This window comes from Pollicipes pollicipes, unplaced genomic scaffold, assembly GCF_011947565.3.
Source record: "Pollicipes pollicipes isolate AB1234 unplaced genomic scaffold, Ppol_2.1 Scaffold_6052;HRSCAF=7182_pilon_pilon_pilon, whole genome shotgun sequence".
NCBI lineage: Eukaryota > Metazoa > Arthropoda > Thecostraca > Pollicipedomorpha > Pollicipedidae > Pollicipes > Pollicipes pollicipes.
In genome coordinates, this window is record NW_023596805.1 from 19,011,344 (window position 1) to 19,037,977 (window position 26,634).

The 26,634-nt window shown below is 63.4% G+C and overlaps 1 protein-coding gene across 11 annotated transcripts in view; it reads left to right on the top strand.

Annotated features, from left to right (window-relative positions):
• The window catches only part of Ank2 (Ankyrin 2), a 173,651-nt gene extending 152,776 nt beyond the window's left edge, over nt 1-20,875 (top strand). For 8 of the 11 annotated variants that reach the window (XR_005094926.1, XR_005094928.1, XR_005094931.1 and 5 more), the window contains 6 exons: nt 661-749; nt 11,005-11,059; nt 14,025-14,348; nt 17,071-17,185; nt 19,965-20,066; nt 20,837-20,875. Coding sequence is in view for 2 of the 11 variants with exons in the window: in XM_037228136.1 (XP_037084031.1) it covers nt 661-749; nt 11,005-11,059; nt 14,025-14,348; nt 17,071-17,185; nt 17,899-17,902 (587 nt within the window). In the remaining 9 variants the exon portion in view is untranslated. Of the gene's footprint in view, nt 1-660; nt 750-11,004; nt 11,060-14,024; nt 14,349-17,070; nt 17,186-17,898; nt 17,963-19,964; nt 20,067-20,836 lie in introns of those variants that run through there. The other 3 variants (XR_005094934.1, XM_037228136.1, XM_037228137.1) reach the window with 3 other exon arrangements.
• Nucleotides 20,876-26,634: the final 5,759 nt, after the last annotated feature.

Consider the following 26,634-nt stretch of genomic DNA (forward strand, 5'->3'; position numbering starts at 1 on the left):
GCACGCATCACGCATCGGGGCCAGATGACGCAACTTGATACGACATGGCATGTCACAAGATTCATTTGAGAATCAATTGGATGTTAAAGGGCCGTGGCGAACTACATCGATCGTCGTGTTGTACTGCCTGCCTTCCTTGGCAGGACGTTCGGCTGTCTCGGGATTACATTGAATGGGTAGCGGGGGTGGCTCGTACCCGCTGCTCGCTGCACCCGCTCTCTCACTGCCGGTGGTGATGTGTAACGGGCATGGCAGCGGCGGGCAGTGGCTTTTCAGCCCAACGTCAGGACAGATTGATGGCGGTGGGGGATTTGGGGGGGGGGGATGTAGTCTTAACGACCTGCTCTCGGTCCCGGTCCGAGGTGCCAGCCAGCCCAATCTGTCGGTGCCGGTCGCAGCCAGCCCCGTCCGTCGAGACGCCTGCCGCAGTGGTTCCCTCCACATTCCACCGGCCGTTTTTTTCGTGCCGCCGTGCCAGCCGCTGCTCGGCCGGTGATTGCGTAGCCCGTCCCAGCGGACAGCGGGACAGCGGCGCCGAGCCGTTGTTTGCGGCCGCCGTCCCGCCCCTCCCGCGTCGTGCTCGTCCTTGCCCCGTGCGTCGGCTGCTGTGTGTTTTAACCGCTCGGAGCCTGACGCCCGCTCTGCGCCGCTGTGTTGCAGGTTTCGACAGTCTGCGCGAGGAGCTGGGGCCCTCTCGCGACACCTCGTTCAGACCGGACCTGACGTACGACGACCGGGACATCATGAAGGTAGGTCTGATTGGCCCGACGCGGCCCGTCCGCGACCCGTCGGCGGGGAGGGATGATCCGTCGGAGGGACGTACTCGCCGCCGCTGGAGCGGCCTCTGAGGGGACCGGCAGCGAGCGCGGCCGGTCCGGAACCAACTCCGTCTTGTACTGCACTGGGGGCGAGGAGCCCTGTTGCCGTCTCGGCGGCGGCGGTGGCTCGCGCCGCCCACGCGCGCCGCCTGCCTCCATGGCACGCCCGCTGCACACCGTGCACAGTTGGGGGATCGGGGTCACTGCACAGACGGAGGTTTGCGGCTGAGCAGCGACCGCTGCGACATGCCGCTGCACAGGTGACTGACTTCTCGGTGCTGCCGGTCACGTCAGGTCGGGCGCCGCTGCGCCGCTGGCTCAGGTCTCCCATCAGGTCTCCCATCGGCTGGCTGTGGTCCCGACACGGCCCGCCCAGTCCCGTCAGCTCCTCCCGCCGTCTCCACTCCCCTCCGTCTCGGCCGCGGCCTGCCGGTGTCGGCGTCGCCGTCACGTCTGCGCCGGGCCGCGCCGACCGCAGGCCGCCAATAATTGTGTGCAAAACCACCGGCCAGCCGGTCACACGCCTGCAACAGCCACCGGAAGTGGGCCACTTCCGGTGTGGCCCGGGGCGGCCGGCCGCCCGCCTGGGTTTGGGTTCAGTGGGCGGCCACTGTCGTTGTGGTCTTCACTGAGCAGTGGCCGCGTCTCACGGTCGTGGCGATCGTGACGGCGGAGGTGATTGCCGCGGCGGCGATTCGCTCGCGATTCTCGCCCTCGGCCGTCGGTCAGGGCTGGGCGGAGTTCTGGCCTCGCGGAACTGTGGTCTGGCGGAGCTCTGGTGCTCTGGCTGCCGGGTGTCCCCGAGCCCTGGTGCTCTGCCTGCCGGCCTCCGAAGCGGTCTTGTGCCGCGTGGAGCTCCAAGGGCTGCCAGAGCTCGGCTGACGGCTACACGCGGCGTCCGCTTAGGTCGGTCCGACACCGGCTCTGCTTGAGCCGCGCTCGCGCCGGCCCGGTCCGGGCTGAAGTCGGTGTGGGCGCCGCTCGGGGCGGCTGGGGCGTGCCGGCGTGGTGACCGCAGGGCCGTGCCGTACATGCCCTGTGACACGGTCAGTCCCGGCCGGTGGCTGTCCGCTCCCCGGCCGGCCACGTGCAGATGGGGGCTCGGTTTTTGTCGCGGCGCCGTCCGCGCCGACCGGAGAGCGTGCCGCACTCCGATGCCGCCGGGATTACCTTTTGTGAAGCCGCCGCGGCATTTTTTCTCGCGGAACCGACCGGTTCACCGTAAATGCCGCCTACGAGCCGCGCACAAAAAAAAACCGGATAATACGCTCATCTTCAGCGTGGGACTTGCGTAACCGTCCTGTCGCCCGGCCACTGCGAGGCGTGAAGCGACCGGCAAAAAACTGGGCCGGCGTCGTTCCGCCTGACCATGGGCGGGCTCCGGTCCGGACCGCCCGCTGGGATCACAGACTCGCCCGGCCCGCTGGATCGCCGTGTCGTTAAAAAACGTCACGGCGTGCCGCGTCACCGCCGGCGATCTGTCGTTTGTAATGGCCGGCCGCGCGGGTAACTGATCGAGCGCGCGCCGCTGGGCGGTATTGGCGCCGTTCTTCTCAGCTCGTGTGACCGACGCGCCTCGGCGAGCGGGCCTGTCCGGCCGGTCGATACCGTCGACGCTGTTGTGCGCGTGGGTCGCCAGGCGCGTGCCGCCAGCGGCCCGTAATTGCCGGTGCGGCCCCTTTGATCCAGGCGCGCTGCCGGACGCCCATTACTTCCGGCCTGCCGATCGATGCAGCTGGACCGAACCGGACCGGGGCGAACGGCTGGCGTCTCCGACGGGCCCGACGCCGGGCGAGCGTCCCGCAGCCCGACGGCGTGCAGGTGCCGGGCGCCGCTCAGATCAATATCAATCATCACGGCGGCCGAGTGATGGCCGTTTCGCGAGGCGGTCAGCGTGTTTTTGCCTGCCGGTCGCGTGAGGACCGAGTAATAGCTCGGCGCCGGTCAGTGACTCTCCGTCCCGGCTCGACGGCGCAGCTTCACAGCAGGGTCTTCTCGGGACTGGGACTATGCCGGGGCGGCGGGCGTCCCTGTTGCAGCGGCAGCGTCCCATCCGAAACACAGCTGAGGCCGACAGCGGGTGCAGCTGGAGGAGCTCCCCCGGCCCGGCCAGGTGCGGCGCCCGCTCCTGTGGCCGCTCGCCCTATCAGACACGGCCGGCCGCGTCTGATGGGCATCTGCTGATGGCGCACGTATCGCAGACACGTCCGACATGTATCGCCGACATGTCCGACATGTATCACCGACATGTCCGACATTGATCACCGACATGTCGAACAGGTGTTACCGACATGTCCAACATGTATCACCGACGTGCCAAGTAGGTATTACCGACATGTCCGACATGTGCCGCCGACATATCAGACATATCTGACATGCATCACCGACATTCCAGACATGCATCGTCGACATATCCGACATTTATCGCAGGCATACATCGCCGACGTGTCCGATGTGTATCACCGACATGTGTCGCCGACATGCTGGTGGCATGTTCGCACCCGGCCGATTTGTGAGCAGATCCCGGCTTTATTGGCGCGTCGGCCATCGACTTGTGTGTCCTCGGCTGTGATTTCGCTTGATAGGCAGCCCGCTTCTTAAACATGCGAAGCCGAGGTAATCCCGGCGGGCGCTGTCGGTGTGACAGGCCCGGGATATGATCGGCGCCGATTCGGGTGCGTCACCCGTATTCCGCGAGCGAGGGGCGACTTTTCACTTTCGGCCGGGCTCCGTTGACGTCAGCTGTCGCCGGCGTCCATGGCGCCGGCCATTCGGCGCGGCTTGATGGCTCTGTTGAGTGCTGTTCGGTTACTTCCGCGAACCGCTCGGCTGCGGCGGCCGGGCGCATGGCATGCGCTGTAAACATTCGGCTTGAGGTCTTCGGACGGCATGTGTGACGTTAGCGCGTCGGGTCAATAGCGGCGTCCGTCGCACAGGTGCGCGATAGCGCCCGACCTGCGGTCTGCAGGGTGTCGGCCCTGCGCTTGGTCACGCATCGCTCTGCTGGCCACGGCGCCGGGTTGGAGCCCGCGCGCTGCAATCAATTTCGCTTGATTCAAGATGACAAGTGACGTGGGAGAGGGCGACGCAAACGCGCGGGAGAGGCGTGTGTCGATAATTGGCGCAGGCTGGTTTTTACTGCAATCGGGCACTTTGCTTACGATCCACCCAGATCGAGACCAGTGTTACTCTCTGGTTCTTCGTCGAAGTCTCCGCCGCTCGCCGCCACACTTACGTCCTTCCGCTGTGTTGTGCTGGCCTGTTGGTATCTCCGGCCTCGTGACACACGATCGGCGCCTGCTCGGCTGAGCTCGGCTGTCGTGACCGCCCGCTGCTGCCCGCGGCGTGTGGCCGCGCTGCTCGTGCCGCGTCGCTGTCGCCCCCAGTTGGCGCCCACAGGGCGTCAGCTTGTGTGGCGGCCGGTGCACGGGCTCACCTCCCCTGTGCGGGCCCCCACACCTCTGTTGTGCAGCGGCGCGCTGCAGCGGCCCTCTGCGGCGCTGCAGGGGCGGCGCGGCGGGCGCGACCCGTGTGTCAGCTGATCGGGCCGGCCGGCGTGGCCCGCGCTGCGCCGTGCCCCCGTCCAGGTGGCGGCGTCACGTCGTGCCTCGAACCTGAGCGGGCTCGGCCGCACCCCGGCCGTGAGCGGAGCCCGGCGCCGGTCGGGAGCTCGGGCCGTGCCCCGGACCTGCCCGCCGGCGGTGACGTCAGACCTGCCTGACGGCGGTGACGTCAGACCGCCTGACGGCGCGCCGTCAGCTGAGCGGGCTCGGCCGCGTGGCTGCAGTCGGCGGCAGCCAGCCAGTCTCGCCGGACCGGTCTGCCGTGTGCCGGTCACGATCCGCCCACGGTGAGAGGCCGCGCCGCGCTCCAGCCGGCGCCGGTGGTCAGTGGCCGACAGCGGCCGGCGCGCGAGACCCGAGTCACCGCTGACGTCACGCGCGGACCAGGCGTCCGGGGCGCGTCAGCTTCGGCCCCGAGCGGCCCGGCTCGCGCCCCAGAGACACCGCCCAACTGGACGGGTACCGCCGGCGTGCACCGTGCTCGGCGGCAGAGTTAGGACACCTCCGGGACACTCGCTGTGTTCGTGCGTCGGCTGTGTTTGTGCGTCGGTTTCCGCCGTGTTCGTGCGTCGGTTTCGGCTGTGTTCGTGCGTCGGTTTCGGCTGTGTTCGTGCGTCGGTGTCGGCTGTGCTCGGGTGCTAGTGTCTGCTGTGACCGCGCGTGTCTCGGACGCCGCGATGCTAGTGTTCGGCGTGTGCTCGGCCGCGGTGGCCGTGGTGGTGGCCACCTGCCTCTGGTGCTGTCGGCACCGCCGTCACAAGGTCAGTTTGCCGCCGGTCCGTTCGGGCCTGCTGCGCGTCTGCCCGGCTCTCGGAGGGGCCCGAGGGGTCTGTTCCGATGCTGGGAGGCCTCCGTCCCTTGGACTTGCGGTCGCAGTCGAACTGCAAGCCTCGAGCCGTGTTCAGCCGGCCACGGTGGCCTGGTGGCGCTCTCCTGGTCCGCCGCAGTCGCTCGGGCGCTGGGACACTAGCTCCAGTGCTGGTCTGCTCTGTGTGGGAAGCGCTATCGGTAACAGATCGCCGCCAGCTGTCACATTGTGTGGTAAATTAGTGTTGGACACGAAGGTGTTCATTATCGATCTGATAGTTTCGATTTCTGCGCCGCTTTTTTCGGCAGCCGAGACAAATTCCGTTTAAGGAAAGCCCGGTTTGACTAATGGAACGCGTTCTAGTTTCCTTATTCGGTACCGGCCGACTCATGCGTAGAAACTATCGCCTACCAAGGACCTAATGCACTCCTTTTGGACTGCATTGCTAGGCGTTGTGCGGCTTTTGTCGCTGTCGGTATGCAGCACCGCCATGGCTTCACCGGTTTGGGACACTCGTCGGTCGGCCGGCTGCCGCTGGTATGACGGCGCGGCGGGTGGGCCCACCGCTCGCCGCCACCGGCGCCGGTCGGGCCGGGGCAGGCCGGCCGGTGGTGCCCGACGGGGCCGCGCTCAGGTCTGACTTCGGCGGCGGCGGCAGCGGCGCGAGGGTTGCCACGGTCGGATGCAGCGTCAAGTGAAGCGTAGTGGACAACAACACAGCAAACACAGACAGTGCTGTAAGCACTGCACTGTTAACACAGACAGTGCAACAAAATGGATGCAGAATTAAATTGCGTTGGGTCCGTAAGTTGTGAGCATTCACAATTTAAAGTGTTTTCTTGTTCAGTTTGGCATGGTTTAATTGCTTCCACACTGCTGATCGAATTTTCCGAACAAGCTGGTGATTCGGCCCTTTTTAGGGGAGCACATAGTAATCATCCTGTCGATGTGTCCGGCGGCAGGGGTGCGTCAGAGCGGGGACGGAAATCGGTTTATGGGGCTGGTTTGAATTAACGGGCTCCGCGGGATCGATTACAGTGGCGTCCCTCTGGAAGCAGTGGGCTTTCTCTATCATTAGTACAAATGCCACAACGTAATACGCCGATGGGCTTGTCACAAACACGAGGCATGGGTTGTGAAGCGCAGGGTGTTCGGGTCTCTTGGAAGTGGTGCGAGCACAGTGGCGTATTTTCCGTAGTTTTTGCTGTGCGCGAAGAGCGGTGCCAAAGTCGACCCCGCAGATGTCGTTGGTGTCAGACGCCAGCTAATGACTGCCCGTCGTCTGGGCGGGCCGCGCCCTTTGCCGAAGGTGGGCCCTGGCGCCAGGCGAACATCCGGTTCCGTGTAATCCCTGCTGTGGTCCGTCGCACTCCCCGGCGTCTGACGTCGGGTCGCACCACGCCCCGCGGTGGTGACGACCGTCGGCCCGCCGGGACTCTGGGAGAGCACGGGCTGATGTCAGGGGGGGGGGGGGGAGCGCCTCGGCCGGGAGGAGGCGGACAGCTCCCCAGGGGTGCAGGATAACCGGTCAAACGGCGCCCACACATAAAATGCTTCAGCGGGACCGCATGGTTGCAGCGGTTCCCATCTTCGCCCCCACTTCAGCATTTTCCGGTGACCTGACCTGACACGTCTCTGGAATATAACAGGGTCTTGGTATGGAGCTTTTGGCTGGGCCGGCGGTTGAATTGCTGCGGTGCATAGGATGTGCCCTGTCTTGGAGTGACGGGTACGTTTATATTTGCCGCCTGTCAACAAGGAGCCTGTGAAGTTGCTGCATGCTTCAAGGTCTGCTTTACAAATGTCGGTGGTCCTGGCCATCTTGCTGTGCCAGCAGACGCTCTCTCTGATGTTTGGGTCTTGGTGACATACATGTTGTGGCTCCCGGAGGATTTCCAGACCTGCGAATACGGTGCGGTCAGCTCGTTCCCAGCCTCGCCACGGAGCTGGCCCGCGGCTTCGGACGTGGCGGCGGCCGCAGACGGGCGGCCTGCGATAGAGCCTCTCGCGCGCTGACTCGGCTGCACGCGGCAGCCGGGGACGAGCGCCTCCGCCGGAGACGAGCGCCTCCGCCGGAGACGAGCGGCGCCGCCGGAGACGAGCGGCGCCTCCGCCGGAGACGAGCGCCTCCGCTGGAGACGAGCACCTCCGCCGGAGACGAGCGCCTCCGCTGGAGACGAGCGGCGCCGCCGGAGACGAGCGGCGCCTCCGCCGGAGACGAGCGCCTCCGCTGGAGGACGAGCGGCGCCGCCGGAGACGAGCGGCGCCTCCGCCCCGCCGGCCAGCCTTTGACAGAGCCGAGCGGCAGCGGGCGCGTCGGCCCCCGGGGTGCGCCTTCACCAGACGCTGCTGACGGCGGCACCTCGGCGTCCTGTCGGCTCGGCGATGGATGTCGCGGTTCTCGCTGCACGCCTCAGCTCAAACTTCGCTTCACACAAACTTCGCCGACTCGTTTACTGCTAAGCAGAATCTTGCATTGCCCCGGGATATGAATTTGTTCAGCCTGGTGAGATCAGCTCCGCCGCGCCTTGCCCCGGACAGATATAGACGGGACAGATACGGACCGGACAGATTAGCCGGGCAGATACAGAACGGAGAGATATAGGCCGTACAGATACAGATAGGAGAGATGTAGACCGGCCGTACAGATACAGTTAGGCGAGATGTAGACCGAACAGATGCAGTCGGACAAGTACCGACTGGACAGATACAAACCGGACAGATTTAGACCGGACAGACGAGTTGCCGAGTGCAGGACTGGCTGCGGTCCAGCTCCTACATCAGTCGGCTGGCGGAGCTCCTCCGGCCCGTCGGTGGACGGCGCGCCCCGCTGCAGCGGCGGCCGAGAGACACCGGCTCGGCACCAGACCGTGTTTGCGGGGCGTCCGTGTTTACCTCAGCAGCGCAGACAACGGCCGGCCGGCTCCAGGCTCTGCAGCGGCGGCGCGGCGCGGCGTGGCGCGCGGTCACCTCCGGAGGTCACGGAAATAACACACGTCATCGCGTGCCAACTGGTGCCGGTGCCGGTGCTGGAGGGCGGCGGGCCGAGCTGTCTTGCCGCGCTCCAGGCTGCAGCGGCCGCGTGATCCGTCCGCCAGGCCACACACGCGCTCCCTGCGGTGGCGCGCTCCCCGGGTCTGTGCGGGCCCGCGGTTTGGCAAAGGGGCGGCCGTGCGCCGTGTGAGGCGCTTGGCTTCCGCCCCCCCCCCCCCTCCCCGCAGCGGTCGTCCTTCAGCGGAGGGTGGTAAACTTCGATGCTGTTGTTAACTGCGGGCTTTTGTCTCGTCAAGTATTAGTTTTGGTCTGGGTTCGAGCCTAGAGTCCCATGTCCTGGCTTCTGAATTTGAGTCAGCCAGTGGCAGGGTATGAGGACTTACGATCCAGCAGCGTCCTAGCGTTTTGTATTGTGATTCTGTCGTGGTAAATATAGTCATTTCACGAGATTCCTTTTCTCACCGCCGGAAGATGATTCCACTTCTATCCAGCGTGGTGCGTCGTGGTTGCCTCCTCTGGCGACTTCATGTTTGGTTGGATCGTGCGCGCCCGATCCTGGGTGTATAATGTGGTCGATTGTCATGCCTCAGCCTCCTCTTGTTGCTACTTTTCGTGGACTCCCGCAGCGCTGACGTACCTACAGGCACCGTATCAAAATCTTAAGCACATGAGGTGTTGGTGGAGGACTGCGGCCGATATGCCCCGCTGTCCAACCTCAAGATGATCTGGTGAGGTCTCTCCACCCCTTCGGCGAGGCCCCAGCAGCCGCCCCCGCCGGCCGCCTGCCACGCCCACGTGCCGGCCGGCGCCGCCATGTTGTTTGGCGCCCACGCAGCCGCGCGTAAGCTGACTGTGGATCCAAGGCCACCGCGTGGCGGCGCCACCGTCGCCGCCCGGAGCCGCGCCTCACGTCCGGACCTGGACGGGGGCTCGCAGGTCGGGTCCCGGGGCAGCGCCGATGCCGAGGAAGCGCGGCCCGCCATTTTGGATGTCGCCGGCGGCCATCGGGAGTCTTCGGACCGAGGGCTGCTCTCACGTTAGCTGAGGTGTTGTGGTCAGTGGCGATATCAGACACTGATCAAACCCACCGAACCAGTTCTTCAATTTCTTTTTCGGAGAACGGGTGGAAAAGCCGCAGTCAAAAGAGCAGCATTCCATCCCGAGAAATATTGAACAAATGAAATGGTGTTACTCCGGGGCCTTCTCTTCGGCCGTGACGCTGCGGACAAAACAACTTTTCAGGAAAGCATGAACGACTGTCATGCACTCGCCGCTCATGTGGCCATATCGGTGCCAAAATTTCGCGGTACGATTACGATTTAAACATAAAATTATCCTTGAGCATATCAAGTTGCAACATAAATCGATGGTGTACTGCTGATGAGCACAAAATTGCGTCATAACATCGTTTTGGTAGGCATCATACGGGCTAGCAAGCGATCTTTCAATGCCAGCAAACTTTATCTCGCTCCGTCACCGCGTACCGGCCTGGCAGTGGCCTTGATTCAGAGCCGGCGTGCGGCAGCGCTCTTCTTTTATTGCCCTTGCCCTTGCTTGTTTACGCGGCATCGCCACTGTTTCGACTTTGGTCGCACCGGCAGCATTCGCGCTGCACGCGAGCGGCTGCTCCGGCCGCTCTAGTCAGCAGATCGCGACCGCCGCGGACCGGACCGCTCTGGTCCGCGCCCGAGCAGCACCAGCCGACACTGCTGGGCGCTGCACGCGTGCGGCTGCTCCGGCCGGTTTATTCAGCGGATGGCGATCGCTGACGGACCGGGCCGGTCCGTCAGCGAGCAGCTGCTGAATCTGGTCCGGTCCCGAGCAGCACCAGCCGACACTGCCGGGGCTGGGTACGTCCCGTGAGCCGCGTGACCCGTGACCCGTGACCCTCACCGGCTCGACACGCTCGGCGGACGACGGTCGATGCGGACGGCCGGCGGTGCGGACGGCCGTCCTCCGCCCCGGACGTTGGGCCACTCTCGCAGCTGAGATCCCCGCTGGAATCCACGGCGAGAGGGACGGGGTTGGATGGCAGCGTATGAGACCGTATGAGATGGCAGCGTATGAGACCGTATACGAGACCGTATAAGACCGGCGCAGGCTCGGGCACACGCCGCCATTGGGTTGGAGTGGCCTGTGATGGGCAGCGTGTGCTCTGGGTAAATGCTATGCTAATCGAGTGATAATTAATAGCGGGGGTATCGGGTTCAGTGTGGTGTCTAGTTGGAACCTTTCACGGACCGAATAAATCCACGGATTTGAGGTTAATCGATGCAGTTGTACGGGGCTTGAATGTGATAGCTACAACCGACAAGGAACAGAGTATGCTGAGATTTGAAAGCTGTGCGGCTCAAGTAGTTTGGAAGGGTAAAAAAATCAAACCTGCATTTTATAATTGATATGGCTCGGCAAAAATTGTACGCCACTTTCCGTAATTTTGAGCGAGTTTCAGTGGGTTTGAATCAACTGGCATGGTATGGACCATGCGTAAAAGTGTGCTTTCCGCTTTGACTGAATCATATTTGGAAGTCCATTAACCGATGTGCTGCCTATCCGGCTGGGGGCTGCCCAAAGCAAACCTCGCAAATGGAACGTTCGAATCGGTACTTCGCGAGCGTGTGGGACGTCGGGCGGAGTTGGTGTGCTCGCCCTGTTTTCCCGCCGCAGCTCGGCCCAGGTCCGCACACGTACGCGGCGTGGGCCGGGCTGGCGCGGGCGGCGCGGCGCGCCACGTTTGTGTTGTCGCGGCGTGAGCGGCGCCGGCGGGCGCGCGGGCGCGTGTGTGGACCGGCCCCTGACGGCTGTTTGTTTTGTGTTTCAGGAAGCCGAAAGCATGGAAGACGTTCGCGTCTCCGAAGTTGAAAAAGTCGAGCCTGGTGAGTGGTGCAGTCGTCGCCGGTGGTCCCTTCGACCGATGGACCGGCGGTCCTATGCAGCGACGGACCGGTGGTCCCGTGGACCGACGGACCGGTGGTTCTGTGGACCGGTGGTTCTGACCCGTAGGCCTGTTGTGTCCGGCTGGCTGGTGGTACTGTGCTGTGGGACCCGTGGTCCTGTTGCGTTTGGTAGGTACGGTGATCGTGTTGTGTCCGAGAGATCGGTGTTCCTGCGTGCGGCGCTCCTGTGTTGGTTGGCGGTGGAGGGGACCGTCTCCGGTGCGGCTGACCTGGGTGCCGGCCCAGGTCGCTGTCGTGGGTGCAACCACCGGTGGCGTCGGGGCCGAGCCTGCGGCCGGGCGGCCGGGCGGCCAGGCGGCAGCGGCGGCAGCGGCGGCGGCAGCGGCAGGTGTATGCGCCGCTGCCGTCTCCGCCGCAGCCGGCCGCCCGGACCGCAGGGCGGCGCGCCGGCTGACCCGCGTCGTCTGCGGACGCGCGGTCACTGTTTGTTGTTGTGTGGTGACGGGGCGCGGCTGGTGCGCGGCTGGTGCCGCTGGTTTGGGACTGCGTCCAGCGAACACACCGCGAACAGCCACAGCCGGCGGGCGGGCAGCGGACGCCCGGCGCGACCACACACGTGCAGCCGCCGTACACGTGGGCTGTGCGCGGCTCCGCAATGGTGCTGCCAACTGGGGGGGGGGGGGGGGGGGGGAGGGGGAGGGTAGGGCATATATACGGTCTCACACTGTCACCCTCCCGCCCATACCAAGCGCGTCTTTTTTCACCGTGACGCTATCTGAGCATGATTCCCAAATTCGGTGATCAGGAAAATGATTTGGGCTCCACGTTTCACTGACTATTGTTTGTGGGCAGTGTTGTGTCGTCATGAACAGCAGTAATTTACTAACAAGGTCCGTGGATAGCCGAGCGGATATGCACGTTACGCAGCTGAGGTAATTGTGTTCGGCGCCAGGGCGAGCCAGCATTGACAGCCCATTCATGCAGTAGGTCGTTGGCGCTTGTTAGCGGCTGTGACGTCTGTGGTCTCCTTCCATCATGAAGGTACTGTAGAAAGGGCGCGGCCGCACTCCAAAAAAGCCCCTCCACCGCAGACGCTGATAGCCTCCCGCCCCCGTCACTAGCCCCCCCCCCCCCGTGCCCGTGCTGCCTCGGATGCCCCCTTCCCCTGCCGTCTGTGATTTGCGGTGCCGGGGCTGGCGGCGGCCCAGTTCCCGTGCCCACGTGGCAGCGGCCCGGCCGTGCTCCGCCGGCCTCCCCGCCCCTCCAGCCGCTCGATGCTATGCTGGCCCGCCGCCGACTCGCCGCCGTAGCCGCCTTCCACGGCGCCGGCGCTGCCCCCGCGGGACTGCGGCGGGGGCGGGGCCGGCGGCGCGGCCGAGGCTGGCGGCCACATGGACGGAGACGCTCTGCCGGCCGCCGGTCACGAGGGTCGTCACGGCGGCGTGCCGGCCGCGGGGTCGTGTCGCGGGCGGGAGGCGGTGACGTGGCGCCGGCCGACTGGGCTGCGGGGCGACTGCAGAACATTGCATGGTGGGAGAGGTACGGTGCCAGGTGGGTGGGCGGCCTCTGGTATCGATCAGCACAGGTGTTTCCCGCTGCACTGGGGGAGGGGCGGGAGGGGGACGCTGCCATCAACTCAAGCCGATGGTGTGCTGCTTGTGCATCAGGCACGTACCCAAAATTCCTCGATTGCGGATGTCAAATTTTCACCGAACTCGTGCGAAATCGCCCAGTTTCTGTTGTTATCCTCTTCAATCAGAGGGAGGGGGCTGTATGACCCTTGAAGCCGTCCCCCGTCTCTGGGTCACTGGATTGCATAGCGGACGCCCGGAGACCAGACGCGCCCCGGGATTTGTGACCTCGTGACCTCGTAGTCGCGACCTCGTGACCTTTGGACTGCTGAGGCAGATCACGGTTAAATAAATGCTCCATGCTATTTTTGCGACCAGCCCTGACCACTTGCCAGGAGTTTTCCGAATTTACAAGTCCCCGGCTGCTGAAGACCGTAGCCCTCTTTTCCCCCTCCCCCTTCGCTATCGTCTGCTTCATTGTTGATTTGAACCGTCACAAGAGCCGTGTTCGTGGAGCTAGAAACACGCTGAGGCCGTGGGGGCGTCCTTGTCGAACAGGGTGTCTACGTCTATCGGCTTCTGTCGTCGTTTGTCACTCGCGCCTCACCTGGTGTCCGGAGGCGGGCGTCCACGGCGCCGGTCACGGCTGCCCCCGTGCTGACGTCACACCTCCCATCGGCCGCGGCCGGCGCGCCGTTATCTGGGGCGGGGCGGCGGAGACGGTGTGTAGACCATCGCCCGTCGGCCGTAGTAGTGAGCGCCGACTGGTTGGCCTTGGTATCCGCGTTAGCCGGCCGCGTGGACCGACGGCGCCACCCGCTGACTCATTACTATCGTGTGTGTGCCGTGTAGACCTGTCGCCGTCGCTGTGACGCCGGCCATCTGCGATGTGGCGGCCGCGTCTGATGTGTTAGCAGCTCTGGGCGGCTGTTGTGTACAGCAGGACGGACTCCGGCCGACTGGGCCGATGTGTCTGCCGTGTGGTCTGGTCTCGTCGGGGGTGGTCTGGTCGCGTGCTCATGATGGTGGTGTGGTGATATCCGGTTACCGGCGGACCAGACTCTGATCGACTCAGCGCCCCGCTGGGCCTGGCCGGTCCTGTCCGGTGCTGCCGGGCCTGGGCGTGCCGCCTGTCCCACCCTCCGTCCCTCCGTCCCCCGGCAACACGCGGCCGTGCCTACTGCTGACGCTGCCTCAGCCGGGCGTGCACCGGGCCGGCGTGCACAGCCGGCGTGCTGTGATGGCGAGCACTCTGGGCCACGTCACTGACCTCCTCCCCTGCTGTCCTGACCTCTGACCCTGGCGGACGTCTGACCTCGCCGACCGCTGTGACCAGGGCTGCCCGTTGACTGTGCTGACCTCTGTCCGTACAGCCGCCACGCCGTCGGCCGACGCCGAGGAGCGCAAGTACGCGGCCGAGGAGAAGCCCGAGCCGACACGACGGCCGGTCCGGCCGCTGGCGCCGATTGCGCCCAAAGACGGCCCGGCCACGGGCCAGGTCACCGTCACTGACCTGGTCAGCCCGGTCGACGACGAGCCGGCCATCGCGCCCGTCCACCTCAGCTCGGCGGCCGTGGCGCCGGCCGACGAGCCCGAGCCCAAGCGGCGCTCCATGGTGCTGCGCGAGCTGGGCGCCGCGCTGGCCGAGGTCGAGCGCAGCCAGCCGCCGCTGCCGGCGCACGAGCGGCCGTTCGGAGGTACGGCCGCCGCAGCCGCCATCGCACGCCCCGCCACCCTCTCTCACTCTCTCTTTCTCTGTGTGTGTGTGGTGTGTAGCGGGGGTAGAGGTGTCGCCAACGGGCTTGCGTTTCCGAGAGCGGTGAAGAACGTTTCAGAGGAATGCTTTCCGTGCGACGCCACGAGCGTAACGCGTTATTTTAGGATAAGCGGGGACGCGTCGGCCGTCCACACTATGGCGACATTGTTACCGGCGTGCGGGCATGCCTCGGCTGTCCCCGTATCTCTAGTTCTGCGCATGTGCATGTGCCTGTGAGCGCCGGCGCGGCAGCCGCGGCAGAGCTCGAGCCGGCCCGGACGGTGGTTATTTAGGCGGCACGCTGGGCACGGGACCGGAGAGGATCTGTCAGCAGCGGTCTCCGCCATCTGGACCCTCCTCAAGGTCACTTCAACCCGTGGGAACTCGGCCCACGGCCCGGCCGTGTAAGCGCCCCGCGCTCTCGGGCCAGACGCGTGCTGCGTGTGCGTGCCCGCCGACGGAGGGCGCTCTCGGGCCAGACGCGCGCTGCGTGTGCGTGCCCGCCGACGGAGGCCGGTCAGACCCCTGGCGGAGAGTGTCGCGCTCTCGACCGGCTTCGCTGGCCGCGCTCCATGTTGTAACACCTGCGAATGCACCGGTGGCCCCAGCTTCCGAAGTTGGAGCGCGTCCGGGCCTAACTGAAGCTGATGCAAGCGCAGGCTGCGCAGCGTGAATGCGGCTTGCATCTCTGCGTGTTTCCGCCATTGTTTGCTGCGTGACGAAGTCAGTGTTTCTGTTCGCGTGTATGTTTGGCTGCATTCTTCCGTCAGAACGGGAACATTCATTTTCGTGACAGCGTCGATAGTATCATTGCATTGTCCCTCGTCGGCCGCCGTACGCAATGGAATGCACGCGCTGTTAGTGTTCTTATCGGACGCTAGATGGCACAGGCGACCAACGTAACACAAAGCGACGTGGTGCAGAAATAGTACTTCAACTGTTATATGAGGGGCCCAGGGTGGGGAAAACCGAAAAGCTCACCCCGGTTCAACGGACGACCTAGTTTCTCGCTTTTCCTTTCACTGGTGGTGAACCAATCCACCTATCTCTTTTCGCTACGAAGGAGGAGCATCTGCTGCGCCTGCTCTCCAATGGTGGGGAGCAGAGGCCAGACCCTCCCATCAGTCCCTGTCGGGGGGACTGTCCGGGGCCTGACCGTGCCGAGGGTGTCCCGGGGCGGACGGATGGGTGTGACGGGCGGCGCGGACGATGGACGGACGCGCGTGCCGCCGCCGGCGCACGTGGCGACGCGAGGCGGCCGGCGGCGCCCCGGTCTGCCCGGCCAACGTGCCGTGCAGGGCACCGGCCCAGTCCCCCGTCCTTCACGCCGAACACAGAGGTGTAACACGGCTCATGATGGCCGCCCCTCGCGCGCGAACATGAGCGCCTCATGCGCCCGTCGCCTCGCGGCCCCGCACGTTTGTGCCAGTCCGTACGGTTGTTGCCCAGCTTCACGTCCCTGGGTGTGCCGCAGTCAGCTGTTGGTCAGACGTGTACGTGCAGCGCCGTGCTAACGTGCCAGGTGTAGGCCCCACCCCGACCTCACGCGGGCTGCTCAGCCGGCTGGGGATGAGCAGGTCTTGAGCAGTATCAACAGGTCGTCGGCGCTACTGTAGATGGAGCGCTACTGTAGATTGCCTCAAACGAGCTCCATCCTGTGGAAATCGTTTCGGACGCATTGCTCGTGTGTGCGGAAATGCCGGGGAGCTTATCAGTCGCCGGCAGCCCTGGGATGTTGTTCGGATTAGATGCGCCTCATTCGCCGCGCAAACACGGCCGGCGCTGTGCGGATGGCACTGCGGCTGAATTACCGCCTGCTTATCTGTGAGCGTGTTATGTTTTGCGCCGTTTGCATGTGGCCACGCCATCGAGACGTCGTTGTTTTTTGGGTTAATGCGCTGTTGTCTGCGAGGCCGCACTGCTATCTGATGCAACGGGCCATGCCGCAATGTCTCTAACGTAAAAACTTCGCTGGAAAAGGAGCAATGCAAGTGCAGATGCTTATTAGGGACGCGACGTGCCGTATTTGTCAGCGATGGAGTGGACACGCCATAATGTTCGCCAAGACCCTTGGGTTACACGACCGTGTGACATGTGTGCTCCGTATGCCTGCCGTCACGCAGCTGGGCTGTGCACCGGCTGGTTTGTGGCCCGTTCATGTGCGAACGATGATAATGGGACCGGAGCGATGCGATGGTGATGGTGCGAGCGTGTGGTCCGTGTTGGCCCTTGCGTGTGCGCGTGTGTCTGCATGTGCGTAAGCATGCCACCCACTACGGCGCCCTCTCCGCAGCAGTCGGGAGACAGAGCGGTGACGGGGCGCCTCGTCGGGGTGGCGAGCTGTCCCTGTCGGCCCGCTGGCCCTCGCCGACCGACCGCGCGCTCCCAGTCCCCTGTCCGCTCAGCCCCGAGGCCGCCACCAGACCGGCGACCGCCCGGACACCAGCGGCCGCGGTCTGACCTGACCTTACCTGACTTGGTGTCACGCGGCCCGCACGGTCCGCCTCGGCCGTGTCTCCAGTGACGCTGCGCTCACCGGCGATGTTAGGCGAAGTGTCCGTTGCGTTGGGGGCTGTCCTGCCGTGTCTGGCCTGAGCTGAGCTGAGCTGAGCTGAGCTGACCTGACCTGACCCGACCTGACCGGACCCGTGTTCCTGTTGCAGACGAGCCGGTGGTGGACGAGCCAGTCATGGTGTCCGAGAAGAAGGGCCTCAAGTCGCCCACCACAGGCGGCCATGATCGTGCCGACCTCGGCCGTCCGCACACAAGCGGCTCCCGGTACGTCAGCGTCAGTCCGCCGCCGGCGCGCGAAACCGGGCAGGGCCCCACACCCGTCAGCACCCGGTCCCTGGGAGCACCCCTCACCCCTCAGCACCCGAGATCGGAGAGCACCCTCAACCCTCAACACCCGAGATTGGAGAGCACCCCTCACCCCTCAACACCCGAGATCGTAGAGCACCCGCACCCCTCACCCCTCAACACCCGAGATCGGAGAGCACCCTCAACCCTCAGCACTCGGGAACGGAGGGCACCCCTCACCGCCCTCCAGTGGCCCAGGCGGCCTCCCGGTCCCCGCGGCTCGTGGCGCGCGCGCCCCACAATCTGTCACCAGCAGTCAGACCGCCCCGGGGCGTAATTTCCAGCCCTCTGACCCGTTTCCCAGCGTCTGGCGGTGCCGTTTTGCCGCCCGGTGGTCCGTTTAGCGGTAGAAGCGTGACGGTAGAAGGGGCCGCTGCAAGGCCTTCTCTCACGCGTCTGGCTGGCCGCCGTGCCCGTGTTGAGCATCACTCACCGGCCGGTGCGCCACGGGCGCTGCGGTGACCCGGAGAGGCGCCGGTCCGTTGCACCATGCACTGCCTGCTGAACTGGCTCCGAATCCCCGTCGCTGTATGGGCCACGCCTCGCGCTGCCACCAGCCCGGCGGCCGGCGCCGTGCCCGGCCGTCAGCGAAGCCCCGGCGCGGCTGACTCTGACTCTGGCCCGGCACGCAGGTGACGAGGCGCGCCGCGCCCCCACACCCCCCTCCACCCCCACCGAGCTGGAGCCGTCCCCGCCGGCAGGTACGGCCCTGGTGGCGTGCCGCTGTGTGCTGGGCCGTTTTTAACATATGGTTTAGTGCGCTGGGGCGTTTCCCGCGCACCTCCGTGTGTATGCTTGGTCGTTTTCCCTTACGCTGCCCTGCGCTTTGGTTTTTTGTTTGTTCTTGTCCGGGCGCTTGGTCGTTTCCTGTTAAAACCCGCATGGCTGCCTCTGGGTGGAGGGCTTCTGGTGTTTGTTCTCCTGGCCGTCATTCGACCCACAGCGATGTCCTCGTAACAGCGCCGCCGTACTTGTTACATGCTGGGAGAGGGGCTGCCACCGGGTGTGATCTGCTGGCATCGTTGCATTCTGCCGGGGATGCCGTTTGGGGCTTGACATTGATGCTTCTCGCTGCGAGGAATACCTGAGAAGGGCGTCAATCTCCTCTGGTTCGTTCCTGATCTTGCGCTCGGTGAACAGCCAGGTTTTCCGCACAGTCTGAGTTGTGCCGGCATCGAAAGTAATCAACTTCACTCCTGACACGTCCGCTCAACCACTTCACTATGTCTGGGCCCTGCTGTGGGTGTTGGCCGTTAAGTCCTTTGGCGGGTAGAGCTTGAGATAGAACGCTGTTTTTGCACTGACTTAGTGCCTCGTACATGATCAGCAATCCTGGCCTGGCTCACGGTGGCAAGTAGGTGAACGCTTTGATCCCTTCACGTTAATACTGCTATCCACATGAGGACGGCCGGCGTTTGGGTGATGCTTCTCTGTGGCGGTGTCGTCCGGACCGGTTCGTCCCCGCGGGGTGAGGGCTGGGGGCGGTCTCGGTCGATGGCACCGGGCCGTGACGTTCCCTGACCCCGGGCCAGCGGCAGCGGCTTCAGTGGCGGCCCCGGGAACCTGTCGGTTCGCTCCGTGGCCGACGCCCCTCCGTCCGCCGGCCTGCCCTCTGGCGACGGGGCCGGGAATGACACCATGGCTGAGGCCCAGGTGATGGAGCACCCACTGGGTCCTGCCCTCTCAAATACCCAGCGGGTGTTGCCCTCTCGAATACCCAGAGGGTTCTGCCCTCTCGAATACCCAGTGGGTGTTGCCCTCTCGAATGCCCAGAGGGTTCTGCCCTCTCAAATACCCAGCGGGTGTTGCCCTCTTGAATACCCAGTGGGTTCTGCCCTCTCGAATACCCAGTGGGTGTTGCTTTCCGGAATACCCAGAGGGTTCTACCCTCTCGAATACCCAGCGGGTGTTGCTCTCTCGAATACCCAGAGGGTTCTACCCTCTCGAATACCCAGCGGGCGTTGCCCTCTCGAAGATCCAGAGGGTTCTACCCTCTCGAATAGTCAGTATGTCCTACCCTCTCGAATACCCGCAGGATGCTACCCTTTCGAATCCCCAGCGGGTGCAAGCTCTGCGGGAAGTGCGTCTGGTGTGCGGCGGTGACGCTCGTGACCGTCTGACGGCCGGTGGTGCCCCCTGGTCAGCCGCGCCACAGACGTCCGGCCCCGTGTCTGCCCTGCGCTGTCATTGCAGCGGCTCAAGGGTCGGGTCCTACTGGGCGGACTCTGGGTCCAGGCTTGGTGTGGACGAGGTCCTGGCTTGGTGTAGACGAGGTCCAGGCTGGGTGGGACGAGGTCCTGGCTGGGTGGGACGAGGTCCTGGCTGGGTGGGATGAGGTTCTGGCTGGGTGGGACGAGGTCCTGGCTGGGTGGGACGAGGTCCTGGCTGGGTGGGACGAGGTCCTGGCTGGGTGGGACGAGGTCCTGGCTGGGTGGGATGAGGTCCTGGCCGGGTGGGGCGAGGTCCAGGCTGGGTGGGACGAGCTTTAGGCTGGGTGGCGTCGAGGCACAGACTGAGTGAAACCCCTTGGGACCATTGACCACTCAGGACCATTGCATTGTTGCCCTGAGCCGTCGCCGGCATTTGCACTAGCATTGGGGTCCATCCCTGAGAGCTCTTCAGGGATGGACCTCAAAACCATAGTGGTTTGAAAGGTTTGCGTACAGTAGCTAACGGCACGTTGTAATATCTTCCGCAGATGGCAGTAAAACCACCGTACAGCAACAAACGAGCGAATCCGTAACCGACGATGGAAGACTTGTTCAGAAGTCAACGACCATCACCACCACCACAGTCGGAGGTACGCGTCTCGCTGGAGACGGCACAGCATGTCGTGGCCGTGACCCGGGACACACGCTTTGAAGACCATGTTAATGTGCGGTATCTTGTGGACTTGACATCGATTCCCATGTCTACATGGAGAATGCCTTTGAGAATAGTGTTTGTGTCTTACAATGGCGGGACTATCTGAGGCCCGGCCCAACGTGAAGCGGATGCACATCGCGCCTCCCTGGCGGGGTTTTGCCATAACTACTGTCTCCACGTACTGCCGCTCCTGCTGCGAGTGGAAATGCACGTTGGATTGGCTGCGTCCCAAAATCCAAATGAAATCACACATCACCTGCCTGTTCGGCCTCCCGTGACCGACCTCGTGACCCGTCAGACTGAGCGTCTCATTTCCGCCAGCCAGAGCCGCTACTCCCAATAATCTCATCCCTGCGGTCGTGAGTTGTGTGGTGGGTCTCCCTCCCCCTGGAGGTCATAAATGAACCTTGTGACGGAAGCCCCGTCCCATAAGTCGTGACCCATGTTAATGGTGGCCTCGCAAAAGTCGTGACCCTGTGACCCCCAATGTCTGGACCTCGAGACCCTTGGCGACCGCGACCCCCTATGACCCTGTAACGTTAGCGGCTGTGACTCCCCTTTGACCTGCGTCCGTGACCTAGCGCGACCCTGTGGCCTTAGCGTCCATGATCCTGTGACCATCTGACCCCCAACGCCCGTGACCTCGTGTGACCCTCCGACCCCAACGTCCGTGAACCTGCTGTGACCCTGTGCTCCCTGTTTCAGGTGACTCTGACTTGGCTCAGCGCCTCGCCTCTGAAGGTACGTGCGCCGCCGGCGTCTGGTCTTGTGAACCGCTTCTCGCCAATACGCCCCCTCCCCTTATCGCTCTGTTCCCTGCGTCCCGACCCCCTCGGTCCGGCCGGAGCCGGCGGTGACCACTGACGGCACTCCTGTCTGCCCCCCTCTCCTCCCCGTCGGGCGGGCAGCGTCATTAGCCGGCTACGGGCACCGGGACATCGCCGCTGGCGGGACGGGCTCAGGCGCGGACACGCCACGGACACGACACGGACACGGCGCGCACACAGCACAGGCACGCGCTGACCTGGCCAGCGGGCTGATGCCTGTCAAAATTTCTTCGAAGTCAGGCTCTGAACCATTCCTGCCAATATTTTAGCCAAGTGAGCAGCCATAGACGACGGTAAATAACGTCACCATGTTCTCTATGTTGCTGCGGGAAAGTTCAGACACCGGTAACACTAAGTCGTGGTACCAACCCAAGTGATAATACCTTCAGTTAGGTTTGCCACGCTAACATTGGGTGCAGTAGATATACTCGTATGTATTTCAAGGCCTTGACATACGTAAGAATATAGTAATCACATCCAGTCTGGGCCATTAAGTCATGTCTGGATGAGTTCAGACCTGGCGACGTTCAGGTGTTCAAGTGTCGCATCAGGGGAATGGAGCTTCATGCTGAGATGCGAGATCACGGGCAGCCCCCGGAGAGCCCCTCCCCTTACGCATCCACACAGGTGTCATGCCACTATCCTCACGCCCCCGGGGTACGCCGCTGCAGGGGTGGTCCGGGCCCGCTGCCTCCGCCGAGCACAGCCCTGGAGATGGGGGTGGGGATGGGGCGCGGGCAGCCGAGCTGCGCCCCGGGGTAACAGGATCACTGGGTCGATCGGAGGCCGTAGGACGGACGCCGGCGCCCGGCGGCGGGCCGTCCCACTTGGCCGGCGACGCTGAGCTCCGCAGCCCTGGGACCGCTCCCACCGCTCGACACACCCGCCGGAGTCTGTAGTCGGTAAGGCGGGCGGCGCCGGAGCCGCCTCTGGCACCCGCAGCGCCTCAGCTGAGTAGGCTGCTGGTGCCGCCGCTGCAGGGACTGGAGCCTGCTCCTGGGGTGGGCGACACAGTGCTGCGGGTTTGCGGTGTTGTCAACGCGCTTGTGTCGAGATCCCACGCCACGTTCTCGTCCACACGTTCACACGTTCACACGTTATTCGCCTGGGACTTACTGGCCGAAACGAGGACCCGGGAGTGGGTGCGATCTACCCAGGCTGCGGCCCGGAGGTGGCCGGCCTCGCCGCGGGAAGTCCCCCCCCCCCTGCCCCCTCCGCCAGCCTGTTTCCGTCGTGCCGCCAGCGGTCGCCGCGGGCCGTGTGTCTGGACTGGGTCCGGCCGGCTGAGCCGCCACCGTCCCCTGATTTCCGGCCCCGCTCCGCCCCGCCCGGCCCCGCCCGACCCAAACTGCATGCTGAATAAAGCTTCCACTAACGAGCTCTCGTCACCGAGCAGCGCGCCGCCGTGACCCGCAGTACATGCCTCGTGCGCCGGAGCGGGACATGGGTCGGTCTGTACAGCGGCCGCACGCCGGCACCGCACCGCCGGACTGGGCCGCCTCACACGCGCTGGCCGCGGCCGCAGGCATCAATGTATTAAGCCCCCAACGCCGACACCTCGCGAATGGAAGCAGACTGTTTTATTACGATGGTGTCCGTCGTACGCGGAGCGTCGGCGGTGGACAACATATTGACGTTGGTGCACCATCAAAGTCAATTAGTTCGGGTATTTGTTGTGCCTTTCGCACAGGAAAACATTGGTTGAGTGTGAAACAGCCGTTCAAATTGTCTGTAACCGTTATATCAAGGAAACAATTCTCCTTCCTGTTGCATTTCGAACCTGGAAAGGGTTACCACAGGGTGTGTCTTTCCTCAACGAAATTCTGGTCCTTCCCTTCTCAAAAACTATTGAGGTTTATTTCTATAATTTTGTTTATATTTTCTGGTCACTGACCAATGACCTTCATTCACCTTGGATATTACCACAAAAAAGCGTGTTTAGGGCTTCACCATCAGCTGCGTGTCTTCTTTCAAACTGGAATGGCGGCTCTTGATGTCAAATTGGCGTCGACCATGCCTGCGCGACCAACACTTCAAAGGTTGTTTTTCGCCAGCGCCTGTGCTTTGTCTAGCACATGGTCACTGTCCGTCGGTCAGCTCTCAGAGGCTCAGCGCAGCTCACTGTAGCACGGTCACACCACGCGCGGCTCACTGCCGCTCACCGCCGCCGCCGCACACCGCCGCCGCACACTGTCGCCGCGCCTGCTTCCAATCGCCGGCCCTGCGTCGCCAGCTCGTGCGTTCATGCCTGCGCGCCCTGTCAATGTGCTGTGTGAGCCGGCCCGTCCCGGTCCGCGCCGCCGGCCCAGCCCGCTCGGGGCGGTGGGGCGACGCCGTGCGCGCGGCGCCGGCCGGCCTCCGTTTGTCGCGGTGTGTCGGCCCCGGCCGTCCGGTGTTGCACTGGTTTTCGAGCGAACTGTTCCGCTGAACTATGGCCGGTTAGTAACCGAAGAAAATTCGAGCGTTCGCATGTGGACCGATTAACTTCCACCGTTGCACGAGGCCCCTCGCTGGTTGGCTCTTCTTAACCGTCATGGCGTTTGGCTGAATTCCGATTGGTCCTTTAAACCGGTTGCCATGGTGATATTGCCATCAAACTTCCTGGCTGGCGGTGCCTGTTGCGGCTTTCGAACTTGCTGGAATTCGGTGACATTTGATAATTAAAAAGTATGACATTTGGTGTCTGCCTTTTGTGGCACAATTCAGAAATTTCTGGGTAATCAACATGTCACTCAATTTCAGCAGCTAGATGTTGTGGTGAAGTGACCAGACCCGTCTCAAACGTCGGCACATGTGAGGCGTCACCCCGCGGGACTGCGTGTGACGCAATCGACCTTGAGACGGGGATGGTTCACGTGGATGTGATTGAATGCTACCACCTTCCCGTCTTCCAGTACTCAAATAACACAAACCAACTTATCCATACAAAACACCTCATGAGTTTACCCGAAGTTTCGTCCGTTTGTTTTGCAGCCTGTATCTTAACGTCTCGTATTTTTAACAGGGAAGAAATTAAACGTTTTGAACAACATTGATCGAAGCGGGAGAACTTAACGGTACGCAGATTCTATCGCCATTGCGAAAACTTAAGCCAATTGTGGATGGCAGGCGGTGACCTACCCTGCGTTCTCTGTTTCGACCGTTTGTTATATCATTGCACCAGATGCCACACGGCTGTCTGCAAAGTTGTGAGATACCGAGACCCCTTTACCTCAATTAATGTTGTTTTGATTGTTCAACACTGAACGAATACCATCCGAGTGGTGTTGGGCTGGTTTACCACCGACTTGCAGTTCTCCCCGTGTTCACGCTGACTGCGTGTGGTTTCACTAACCAACTCCAAATTTTGGCGCATTTGGACTGCACGAGCCAATGTGCCAGGCGAACTCTCGTCCAGCCGTGTTATTTGAGTACTGCCGCCCGCCAGGATGGCCTCCTCCTCTGTATGTTGAGTTCCAGGTAAGTGTGTCGCCTCGCCGGCGCGTTCTGTTGGTCAGTTTCGCGGAGCGGCCCACCGGCGTTTCCTTTGGTTGACCCGAGTCGACCTTCAAGTTGGGCGCCGGGGGCCGGGAGCCGGGAGCGGCCGGGCCGCCGGCGGCCGGCCGCCGCCCAGGTGGGCGCCCCTCGGCAGGCGCCGCCGGCAGCGAACCTGCTTTGTTCTGTTCGAGTCGACTCCGTGTTTTCTTTGGTTTGCTCTCCTCACTGGCAGAGTTGGGCAGCGAGGGAAGATCGGCATCGGCTGTCGGGCCATACATCACTTCTCTCGCGATTTTGTCTGGCTCTCGTGGCTGGGGGCCTAACGGCTCGGCTTGGGACGAGGCGGCAGTGCCGCTGCTGGGGGCACTGCCGGCCGCAACACGGGTGTTGCTCGTCTAACCAACCGCATCAATGCGCACACAATTAACCAGCTACCTGTAAAACAAACGTTAAAGTGTCGCCGTCCGTAACATTTGCTATAGACTAGGCGTTTTACCTAGCTTTAAAAGCAGAGGACTCGTCCGAACATCATGACCTGTCTCGATTTCATTTGCTCGTCTGACGATGAAGGCCTTTTTGTTCTGACCGGAAGATGACCTTAACTATCCGGGTCCGAGCTAACATACATATTTGTCTATGGTTTTGCGTTCATGTTTTGTTCAGCTTCGTGCTCCCTGCTAGCCTCTGCTCCTTAGTCCCTAACTGTAGCGCAAGGGAGTTCAAGGAATTCTGATGGCAAAAAAACCGGATCAGAACGCAAAATTTGAAAAGGTCACTGACCGGTCATCGTGACGTCACACCGCAGACGCGCGCGTGACGTCACTCCGTCGAGCTGTGCTGGCGACTGCGGCTGCTAACTGTGTGTGTTTTTCTCCCTCTGTGCCGGCATCAGGACCGCTCACGGTCGCGCAGGTCAGAGAGAGCCGCGCCGTGTCGGTGACCTGGGGTCAGGTGCCGACACCGGAGACGGCCGGAACGTCCGCCGACCAGGCGCCAAGTCCGGCCGGCCGGCCGGACGCCGCCTCCACCGAAACGTCCATTGCCGTCTCGGACAGCCGAGCGCCCGCGACTTTAGAGTCACCCGTTGTCGACCCTGTGGGTCGAACTCACGCGATTGTGGCGACATCTATCGTTGACTCTGTCACTGGAGCTTCCGACGTGACCGCGCGCGTGCCCGCCGATCCTCATCCCGAGCGCCCGTCCAGCCTACGCCCCGAGTCCTCTGTGGTAGCGACGCGCCTGAGCCGGCGCCCGGAGCGCTGGACCGACGGCGACACGCCCGGCTCACGCTCCGAAAGCGTGCCCGCCGTCACGCCCGACACGGGCATCATCAGCGACTTCCAACTACGCTCCTCGGAGCCTGCCGACGGCTCGGCCTCGCGCGACGAGGAGCCGTCGGCCAGCGCCGAGCGCGAGCTGACCGCCTCGGACGCGAGCCCCATCCACACGGAAGCGGTGAGCGTTGGCCTCTCGCCCCTCGAGCTGCCGGCAGACGAGGTCGATGCCGAGACGCTGGTCTGTGACGTTATGCATTCGGGCACCAGTCCGGTGCACTGGGAGTCGTTCGATGTGGGCACCGAGACAGACGAGATCTCGGTGGCCGACGCGGGTTCGAGTCCTGTGCAGCGCGAGTTTTTCGAGGCTGACTTTGGCACACAGCGACCGGAGCGCGATGATCACACGACCAGTCCTTTGATCCACGAACTGTGGGACGATGACGGGATGAGAATGGATGAGGGGGAGGAGATGGAGGACGAGGGGGACGCTGGTGTTAAGGGGGTCAGGCCGCTGGACGTGCGGGAGGACCGGGTCGATTTTCCGACCGACGTTAGTTCTCTCGTAGAATCTCAGGTAGATGCTGGTGATCAGCACATTCCACTTCAGGTTAGTGACACTGTGATATTGCGGCCGGCGCCAGCCGACGATGGTGACCATGTCCTACCGCACCGAGCTGTTACGGCCGGTGAAGCTCCAGATCACGACGAAACGACTGGCGAAACGATACGAGATCGTGTCGTCCACGTGGTGTACGACGACGTCGACGAAGGACGGTACGAGGACAAGGTGGGTGACGACCAAGGCGGGCTGGGGGTCCCTGATGAGGGCGTGTGTGTTGAATCGTGGTCCGAGCGGGGAGTGAGCCCGCGGGAGACCGGAGGCGTGCAGCTGGTGAGCGAGAGGATCATCGACTCCGAGAGT